Genomic DNA, 11,286 nt, shown 5'->3' on the forward strand with positions numbered 1-11,286 from the left:
AAGAGATTTCCAACATTGCTGCTGGGTCACAAACTTTCTCATTTTACAGCTAAACCGTGCACTACAGGATGATTCTGAAAACATCTGAGGAGAGAAATAGGCATTAACGTAACATAATATTGATTCATATTTGATCAGCGCTGCCTAGTTTGACCGTTTGATCAGAGTTTACGAGTGATTGACAGCCGGCTCTCACAGACGGCCGCTGGACAGCAGACCTCAGATCAGCTCTTACTACTTGTTTTCCTCCGGTCTGTGAAATCTTGGAGATGCCGTTAGGAGCACCGGAGGACACAGAGGCACATGATTTTTTTCAGGTTACCTGTTTCATGTACTACTGTCACGATATAGCGACCGTTTTATAAAACTTACTTTTTTAAATCATATTTGCTCCAATCTCACCTACTGCAGCTTTAATCGAGTAATTGTTTGGTCTACAAAATGCCAGAAAATGGTGAAAAATATCGATCAGTGCTTCCAAAACCCCGGTATGACTTCCTCAAATGTCTTGTTTTGTCCACAACTCAAAGATATTCAGTTTAATGTCATAGAGGAGTAAAGAAACCAGAAAACATATCCCATTTAAGAAGCTAAGAATCAGAGAATTTAGACTTTTTCTTCTAAAAAGATATAACTCAAATCGATTATCAAAATAGTTGACGATTAATTAAATAGTTGAACACTAATCGATTAATTGTTGCAGCTCTAAATACTAAAATTGTCAGATTAAAATGCTGAATCAAATTCCATTTGAAAAAGTGTAATGGTAAAACTTTCAATCCAGTTCAGTAAAACTTTTTGCAGAAATCTGCCATGTCATTTCTTCTCTAGACATGATCCAGAATATACAATTTCTGAACTATAAATCAAACAATTTTTAGGAATGATACTGTAGTTCCACCATCATACTGTTTGGTAGGTAATCTGACCACATAACATATTAATGTGACATTAATTGGAGATGATGGAACGTCTGTGGAATGCAGGTCACATCATTAATATATGAACCCAGCGACGGCACTTACTAATGGCTGCACAAGTGCAGAAAATGAAGAGGGTTTGACTGGTACAGTAAATGATAAAGATGTGTGTGTGTGCATACTAACGATGCTTGCTAATGGAATTATACATTGAGGAACGTTTGGTTGACACAGTGAAAACTGCTAATGGAGCAATAAAAAAACGGAGAAAACGTTTTTGCTGGGTATGAATTTAAAGTCCTTTAACATATTCTATTGTTAAGTGGGAGATTAAATTCTGTCTGTGCTTAATTTCCCCTTAAATCTCATTTTACGTAATGAACTCATCTACATTCTGATAAAAGCTGCATCCATATCTTTGGAGTTAAAACACATTTTTAATGTCTTCGGATCCCTGTGACATAAAGCATAAACTATCCTTTCCTATACTGCAGAACTGAGTCTATCCAGAAAGAGTTACAGAAATCGTGTCTCCTGTCTTGACTTTTATGAATTAAATTGGTAGCCCTGGCAAGCTGCATTTGCCCTCAGGCAAACTGTTTTCTCAGTTCCCCATTAGAGCACATGGCCTGGGCATTGAAAGCCACTTCCAGCCTTTGTTTATCATACACATCTACCCTTACTGTGAGGTGTGATGCGTTTAGAGTAGAACATTAGTTGACAATACTAACGTAGCGACTCAGGAATACTACTAATATTTCTAGCATTAGCCATCCTGTAGATCCATGAGCACCACGAGCAGTCTTATTAAAGGTCCCATTTCGTGCTCATTTTCAGGTACATACTTGTATTTTGTGTTTCTACTAGAACATATTTACATGCTGTAATGATAAAAAAAAACATTATTTGTCGGCCTGAATATGCCTGTATTTACCCTCTGTCTTAAACGCTCCGTTGTAGCGCATTTCGACGGAATGGCAACAGAATTGTGTTGCTAGGCAACAGCTTGGGTCCATGTGTACTTCCTGTCAGCTGATGACATTCACATACACTGCAACCAGGAATAAACTGGGACACATTTAGAATGCTTATGTTTAAATCTGTGTAAAGGGTCTAAATATTGTAAATTTGTGACAGAAATCCAGACAGCTTGTTTCAAATGGAGAGTTTCTGAATACGGGCTGTGTGTATTTCCCTGTGGATTGAGCATTCGATACTTTCGCAGTATTTATATACGACTTAAGCCTGCTTTATAATACAAAAACATGAAAATATCACTTTTTTATAATATGGGACCTTTAATTTGTAAAAACATGACTTGACAAAACAACAAAATCTTAGTCTTTGTTGCTGAATTGAAATTAAAGGTAGGGTTGGTAGTGCTGTTCAAATACATTTGTATTGTTTGTTATTAGGGCTGTCAAAGTTAACACGATAACGTGTTAACACAAATTTGTTTTAACGTTACTAATTTCTTTAACGCAACTCTCGATTTGTAGGTTGTAGCGAGCTCAGTTTTAAAGCTAGAATGAAGATACTGGCATCAAATGAAACTAGAGAACCTGATGAATCCATTGGTACCAACCATGTCATACTAGTCGCGAAGGAGGATAAATAACGCTTCAAACTTGCGCTATATTTTGGAGAGGAAAAACTGGCATGGCCATTTTCAAAGAGGTCCCTTGACCTCTGATCTCCAGATATGTGAATGTAAATGGGTTCTATGGGTACCCACGAGTCTCCCCTTTACAGACATGCCTACTTTATGATAATCACATGCAGTTTGGGGCAAGTCATAGTCAAGTCAGCACACTGACACACTGACAGCTGTTGTTGCCTGTTGGGCTTCAGTTTGCCATGTTATGATTTGAGCATATTGTTTTATGCTAAATGCAGTACCTGTGGGGGTTTCTGGACAATATCTGTCATTGTTTTGTGTTGTTAATTGATTTTCCAGTAATAAATATATACATACATTTGCATAAAGAAAGCACATTTTCCCCAGGACTAAATAAAGCCTGCCTGCCTCTCCACGAGCTGCTAGCTTGACAGCTCTGAGTAGTAACAATAGCAATGTTCGTTGTTCACGTTCATAATGCTAATTTTGGGGGAGTGGCCTTGGTGGGAGTCCTGAAGGGACGGACTGTCGGTGTTGCCGACATTCTCACCGGATTTGGGGACTTTTGGAGCTAGTTAGCTAATGCTGCTAGCTACTTTCATTGGAAAAGAGTTGGCAAAACTGGGCTGGCTTTTTCGGTTTGCTAATTTCTCAGCATACCTTAAATACCATGTACTGTAAATCTAGCATATGCAAGTATAAATCCTGGGCCAAGTTTTTAAATTGAATGGCAGCAAACAGTGCCTTCTCTCTGTGCCTGCAGTGACAAAAATCAACAAGATAAAAAGTCAACTAAAATACCATCCTACCTTAAATATAGTTAGATTAGGTATCTCAACAGTTTTACTGTGCATATGCAGAAGAAAGCTTCAAACAAGTTGATATACAGCATCTCAATGCTCTCTCTGCCTCACCCCGCTGCAGGAACTCACCAGCGCCGTCTTTCCCATGATGCACCCTCGTCCCTGAGACGCTCGGCTAGTGGTCTGCGGTCTGGCTGGGTGGATCGGGGAATCCCAGAGGCCTACGAGATCAAGGTGTATGAGATCGACAATGTGCAGAGGATGCAGAAAAGAGCAGGTGCTGGCAAACAGGTGCTGGGTTCATTTGATTTTTAGGAGGTTAAAGGGCATTATGTAAAATATGACCTTTATCAACCTCTATTGGCAACCAGTGGGAACAGCAACATCGGTAGAACATATCTCCACCCAACCTCCTCTAAGGTCTCTAAAGCCCCTTTCATCATATAGACGGGTTCCTGTGCAACGTCATCACAGAGATGCATGCGCAGCTAGGAGGCAGAGAGCTCTGCATGTCTAGCAGAGCCAAGCTGCAAAGCAGACATGAAGAGGAGTTGTTGTGCAGTAAAACCACAGAAAAGATAGATGGAAAATGTATAATATTCCGAGGGGATCACATGCCTTTACTAAAAACAGAAGGAGATTATGGATCCAGGCCTGATGGGCAAAAAGCATTCTAGTCCCACAGCGCTAGCCGAGCAGCGGGTGGTCATGGCGAGCTGTCACGCTCCACAGAACGATAAAAATGAACTGATCAACGACAGGCTGATCGACCCACACTCTACGGAAATATTTATATATATTTAGCGACTATGCCTTGAAACTTAAAAGTGATGCAGGACTCTAAATTGCTGTAACGTTATGCGCCAACGGCGGGGGAACGCTCACTCCACTATGCCGTAACGTTTGAAGGGAAGCAGCCACTCCTCCACCTCCTCCTCCACCTCTTCCTCCTCCTCCTCCACCTCCTCCTCCTCCTCCTCCTCCTCCTCCGCGGTCACAACAACAAGCGGCTGTGGAAGCTAACGTTAGCTAACATTCGTTTCAATTTGAATCGGACATATCTGCAATACTGTATTGACTTTTGTTACGTTTCCGACTGAGGGCTAACCGCTAGCAACCAGCAACACGCTATCAAATAGAGAGACATCAGGAGTCTAATGTTAATGTTCACCTGCCCGACATACAAAGAGCTGCTGTGTGACCGGTTGTACTAATAAAAAGACCAAAATCCAACTCTCCAGTTTTATATTAACGTTCTACCTGTTGAGGGAATCGTTAAGGAAAAGTGTCAGGCGGCAGCGGGCATCAAAAGGGGCTCACCTAGCTTGAACTCCGACCGGAGTGTCATCCAAACAGACACAGATCCCCACGATCCCCCACGACCCATTTTATAACGAGTGATAATAATAATCAAATCTCATATTAATAAGTCATATGATAATGATATCTAGTGGTCGCACTCTGCAGCGGTCTAGTATAGTCAGGAAGAATGTACAAACAATGCCAAATCTACATTGATTACAACGGCTGCCAAAGTGGTTTTGCCCCCTGAACGTGCACACACACCCAGTAATGTTTGTATAAAAGAAACCCGTCTATAATAGAACCAGCATGTTGCTGAAAAATAGCATGCTCAGTGAACGGGCCCTGGGTATGTAAAGGTTCAATAAAAGATTCTACCTTGCATTTGGAGTTGACAATGTGCTTGAAAAAAACAAGATGTGCTGATGTAATGTCCCCCTGACGGGAGGACGAGAGGTCTGGCCTCGTGAGACTATATTCCCCGCCCCCACCCGTCTCAGGGACGGCAACTTTGATACAATTTTAATGACCACATGGGGGGAAATGGGTCAATGCTGCCGCGAAGAACAAAGGAGGACACTGGAAGTAAAACATATAGATTTGAAATGAAATAGCACATATCTCTTTTCTTTCATTGTTTTTTTTCATGGGGCATCATTGGGAGGGAACAATGACTAAAATAGCTGTAAATATAATAGTGGTAGTGTAGTCCTGCAGCACTTCATGCCTCATATTTGGGAGGTTCCTTTTGTCTCCCATTAAAATGTGCATGTATTGACCTTTGAAACGGCCCCTTACGTCTAACAGGGTTAGTATAATCACAGAGTAATTCTATTTAGAAGCCTACAGACCTGTCTGGTCTCACTCCCCAGAGGTGTTCTCCCTGCCCTAACATGGTGTTTATGAGCATGTGTAGAGAGAGAGAGAGCGGGGGGGAGGTGCTGTTGTTCATCCAACCACTACAGGATAGTCGTGTGTGTGTGTGTGTGTGTGTGTGTGTGTGTGTGTGTGTGTGTGTGTGTGTTGCAGCCAATACACCACACATTATTATTTTTTATTAAGAATAGTAGTAGTAGCAGAAGTTTTTAAACTTTTCATAAATGATTATGTGCTATATGAACATAAATAAAAGTAGTGAAATGCGTATGTGTGTTTGTGTTTTCAGGGGCCTGCATGCTTCAGTGCCAAGCTGAAGTTTTTGGAGCACCGTCAGCAGAGGATCTCAGAGGTCCGAGCCAAATACAACAACCTGAGGAGAGAGCTAGAGCGGGCCAAACACAACCTCATGCTGGAGCCCGCCAAGTGGAACCAAGAGTGTCAGTCAAGTTATTTGTTCTTTGAAGAAATAAGCATGCAAAAATAATATTTTTATCACAATAAACCAGTGGGCAACTCCGGGTCTGAAAAGTGAAGCAAATGCGGAAGTGCCTTAAACTTGCATTCTTTCTAACAGCCAGCAGGGGGCGACTCCTCTGGTTGCTAAAAGAAGTCTGATTGTATAGAAGTCAATGAGAAAATGAGCCTACTTCTCACCCGATTTATTACCTCAGTAAACATTGTCAACATGAGTTTATGGTCTCAGTCGCTAGTTTCAAGTCTTCTTCAATACAGCATGATGTTCATTTAGTAAATGATGGTCCCATTTAGAGTCAGATAGACCATAAAGCAGGGGATGCTTTAGGGCGGGGGTCACCAACCTTTTTGAAACTGAGAGCTACTTCAAGGGTACTGAGTAGTATGAAGGGCTACTTGTTTGATACAAACTTCCTGAATAACAAAGTTGCACAGAACACCTTTTAATAATAATAATAATAATATATGTGAAGAGACTGTCCGATCACATGTCAATGTTAATTATTCCTCACAATAATTATTAACAATGATTTCCACAACAATGATGGTAGGAAACACAGATATATTTAAACATGCAACATTTATTTCTGTTAATCTGTTTCAACATTTGAAAGTCAGAGGTATCACATCTCTGATATTTTTGTAAATATCTTTCTTGACAGTTTTGTATGAATAAGCACATTTGTAGCATTTTGTTCAAACTCACACCTGTTATATTTTTGTACAAATTATCACTTCTAACATTTTTTAGGAAATCATTAACTGTCATATCTTCAAATCATGTCTCATTTGTACTAACCGCTACCTTTGTAAAATTTTTTAACAAATCATGAACTCTGTCTCATGTTTATACAAATGATCAGTTATGTAAGATAAAACAAATCAACACTTTAACATTTCTAAATGAATCCTATTACATTAGTACTAATCACCAAATCTGTAGCATTTTTAACAAATCATAACATCTGTTACACTTTTTGAACAAATTATTTTTCACATTTTTGTGCAATATGAGTTTAATGTTGTCATGGTGTTTTCAATGAAAACATATGTTATCTCTTTCTTTGTCTGTAAATGTCTGTTAGTGGGAAGCCTGGCATTGCATTCTGGTCACCAATGTACTGTAATCTGGTGTATAATTTGACACTGCAACTCTGAGTGAGTCTTGTAGATGTGCATCAGTAAGGCGTGTTCTGTGTTTGTTCTTCATGAAGTTCATGTCAGAAAAGGCTGATTCACAGAGATAGGTTGAACCAAAAAGGCAGGCAACTTTCATAGCTGCTGTGCATACACCTTTGTACTTTTCTGTGTCCACAAGGCACCAAAAGTTTGGTTCAGACTGATGGGTTTTGATGTGGAGGTCATTTTGCAACGTTACGATTTCAATCTCCACCTGTCCAGTATCCAAATTGAACATAGCACTTAGTTGCTCAGCAATGCATGTCATGTCCACTTGCATGAAAGGATTTGAAACGAATGACACACATGGCTCAAGTTGATCAAAGTCACAAAACCTGTTCTCAAACTCTTGCCATAGTCTGTTTATAACTTGAGAGTACTCTAAAGCTTTGTCAAAAGCCCCAGATGCAGAAGAATTGTCATTCAACACTGACTGTATGGAGGGAAAGTGCAGCACTTTTTTTCTCTGTAAATGCACAGAGAAAATGTTCATCTTAGCTTTAAATGCATTTACAGCGCTTATCATGTCAGCGACAGTTTTACCTTTCCCTTGCAGCTCACAGTTCAAATGGTTCAGTTTCCCAGTGATGTCCGTTAAAAATGCAAGGTCAAGTATCCACTCAGTGTCCTCGAGCAGCGAGGCGTCTTCCCCTTTGGATTGCATGAACTCCTTGATTTCGCCCAAAAGTGACAAAAAATGCTGCAAAATTCGTCCCCTGCCGAGCCATCGGATTTCTGTGTGTAGTAACAGGTCACCATATTAGATAGCCCCTTGAATGTCCTGTGTTGTTTGGCTTTGGAGCGGATGCCATTTATGATCTTCACCACAGGAGTCATCACATGATCAAAGCCGGTTACTTTTGCACATAGCGCCTGCTGGTGAATGATGCAGTGGTAATGTAGGAATTTTGGGAAGTGTGGGTCACCTTTGCATTGTACAATGAAGCCGGCATGCCGTCATGGCGGGAGCCCCATCTGTGGTCACCGACACCAGCTTTTCTAATGGTACCTTTTTCTCCACGAAGAACCTCTTCACCGCGTTGTAGATGTCAATTCCCCTCGTTGTTGTCTTCAGGGGCAGAAGTGTCAGGACTTCTTCTTTTGTGGAGAAATCATCAAACACCATTCGGATAAACATCATCAGCTGAGCTGTACTGTTGCTGTCCACGGACCCGTCACACTGGATGCTAAACCACCTGCACTTAACCAGATCCCGGTCCAGTTGCTTCGTCAAGTTTTCGGACATAGCCGACACTCTTCTAACCATCGTACTTGCCCCCAGTTGGACATCGGAGAGAGTGGAAATGGCATCGGGACCATTCTTCTCGTCTTTGAACACAGTGTTTGCAACTATCATCATTGCTCCTTTCAAGACCTCCCCGTCCGAAAAGGCTTTCTTGTTCCTTATTAAAAAAATGCGCAGTTCTAAACGAAGCCTCAGTTGCTTTTTGTGAATTTATCACAAGCCTCGTGAAAAAAGACTGTCGTTTGCCCAAAGCTGCCTTTAAGTCACAGGCTTTTTCTGTCCGTGGTGCGCTGCCAGGTGGGTAGTTAGCATATAAGCTCTTGTGACTTGTACTGAAGTGTCTCTCCACATTGTGCCGCTTTGCCGTCGCAACAGTTGCCCCGCAAATGAGACACACAAGTTTTTCTTTCACTGTCGTAAAAAAGAACTCTTTCTCCCAATCATTGTGAACATAGTATGTTTTCTTTCACTTTTCTGCCATGTTTTCTTTAGTTCGGGGGGTAAAAACCACATCTAGCTCCCCATCGTCGCTGCGCCCGCTTCCTTTTCTCAGCCAAGGCCTATGGAAAGGAGGCTGGAACACATGTCATCAATGCGTCATAGCTTTGGGGTACCACACATGCGCAGTAAAATCTGGTCTGCACTCGCCGAAATTGAGCCAATCAAAACGCATTACCGCAGCTTGAGTTACACTACGCATGCGTTGTACCCCACACCCCAAGACCCGTGTCCCAGCCTCCTTCCATAGGCCTTGGTCTCAGCAAAGAGTGAGATGGCGGTTTGACGTGCGCACAATATTGAACTTTGACTTCAGACAAGGTCAGAGTTCATATATACATAAAACATTTTTGTTTTTAAAATTTTATATTAAATATTGTCATTTTAAAATCAACATTAATGCAAGCGTTTTTGATTAAAAAAGAACTGCAACTAAAATTTGTGGACGGAGTTCCATGGTGACTAGTGCTATTTTTAGAACATGCCTTGCGAGCGACTCACGTGGTCCCTGCGGGCGACCAGGTGCCCGCGGGCACCGTGTTGGCTACCTCTGCTTTAGGGCATGGCTACCTTGTGATTGACAGGTCACTACCACGGCGTTGTCCGGTCTGGGAGTTGTCTGTGTTTTCGTCTTACAACTTTAACCCTTTCACAGTGTGTTTTCAGTTCAGGAAAGTTAATTATAACATTTTTGGTCTCCAAAAAATGTGTTATTCAACGTTTGGTTGTACTTAGTTCCACCCTCTCGTGTCACTTCTGGTTGCAAAAAATCAAGATGGCGACGGCCAAAAACCAAGATGGCGACGGCCAAAAACCAAGAGGGCGTCTGCCAAAATGCCAAAGTCAAGGCTTCAAAACAGCAGTCCACAAACCAATGGGTGACGGTCAGTGTATCTTTTGGTCATTCGATTTTTCTTTCAAAAACGGATATTAAAAAACAAAATATTAGTGGTTATTTGATTTTCGTTTTAAAATACAAAAATTTATATTGAAATGCAAGACGTTTTTCTTTATCGTGGTCAAAAAGTGATGAACTAAACTTAAAAAAACGGGTTGATTCATTCATTAATTTTCTATTTCTAAAACCAAAAATAAAATCACAAGAAGACAGAAACGATAAAAAACGCCCTGTTTTTTTCATATTCTGCGACCGGAAGTTGCCATTTACAAAGTAAGAACGTGCATGATGAGGACGGTGCTGTGTATGAGAGAGAAAAAAAAGTACGGTGCTGCTATGTAACTGAAGGTGATGGACATGGATCAGTACGTAGTTATTTGAAACAATAAATGAGTGTGTCTCAGCGAAGAAGACATTACACAGCACCGTCTTCATACGCGCTCTTACTTTGTAAATGGCAACTTCCGGTCGCAGAATATGAAAAAACGGGGCGTTCTTTCATTTCTGTCTTCTAGTGATTTTATTTTTTTGTTTTTAGAAATAGAAAATGAAAATCAACCCGTTTTTTTTAAGTTTAGTTCATCCCTTTTTGACCCTGATAAAGAAAAACGTCTTGTATTTCAATATTCATTTTTGTATTTTAAAACGAAAATCAAATAACCATTCATTTTTTGTTTTTTAATATCCGTTTGTGAAAGGAAAATCGAATGACCAAAAGATACACTGACCAATGACATCACGGTGACTACGTCCACTATACGGTCTATGCAATAAACCAATATAGAGTTGTACCATATTCTTTATACATTTCATATAGCGGAGTCACAAAAGCTTAGCTCAGAAGAATAATGTGAGACATCTCTACCTGTCAATTAGGGCTGCAACTAATGAATATTACAAATGATTTATTTGATCAATTCATTCATTCATTATGGTATGGCCTATGGATAGCATCTTCTTATTTTGTCCAACCACCAGTCCAACACCCAAAGACTTAGTAATTAGCCAGCATATATGTACTGTATATAGTAAGGCTTGACATTTAGCTTTGTCATTCTGCCTTGGTCCTTGGTTAGTCTTTCACTGTTCCAACAATCACCATCTCTGGTTGCTTTCTACAGACGATTGGCATTAGTAGTTTTAATGATGTATTATAAGCTGCTTAGAGCTTGTTAGGAAGTTAATATCTATTTTATATTGGTGTGAAAACATCTTCGAACAACTGGATTTATTCAAGTTTCTCACCGAAAACTACATTTAACAAGATTACATTGGAACGTCCGGTCAATTTACCTTCGCCTAATACACATTTTTACTGAATAGAGCATGAACGCATCATCACATGATGTAACTCAATGGAACCTCCATTGACGTTAGCTGTTAGCTCCGTTATTTGTCCAAGCAGGACTGTGCTGCCCACCAGCAGCTAACAGCTAACAGCAAACAGCTAACAGCTAACAGCTAACAGC

General features: G+C 40.6%; 1 protein-coding gene across 6 annotated transcripts in view; it reads left to right on the top strand.

Annotated features, from left to right (window-relative positions):
• kif26bb (kinesin family member 26Bb) overlaps window positions 1-11,286 on the top strand; it is a 50,990-nt gene that overhangs the window by 36,023 nt on the left and 3,681 nt on the right. For 3 of the 6 annotated variants that reach the window (XM_074616182.1, XM_074616184.1, XM_074616183.1), the window contains exons 13-14: window positions 3,463-3,632; window positions 5,809-5,959. In XM_074616182.1, the coding sequence (XP_074472283.1) occupies window positions 3,463-3,632; window positions 5,809-5,959 (321 nt within the window). The remainder of the gene's footprint in view (window positions 1-3,462; window positions 3,633-5,808; window positions 5,960-11,286) is intronic. The other 3 variants (XM_074616187.1, XM_074616188.1, XM_074616189.1) reach the window with 2 other exon arrangements.

This window comes from Sebastes fasciatus, chromosome 18, assembly GCF_043250625.1.
Source record: "Sebastes fasciatus isolate fSebFas1 chromosome 18, fSebFas1.pri, whole genome shotgun sequence".
Lineage (NCBI taxonomy): Eukaryota > Metazoa > Chordata > Actinopteri > Perciformes > Sebastidae > Sebastes > Sebastes fasciatus.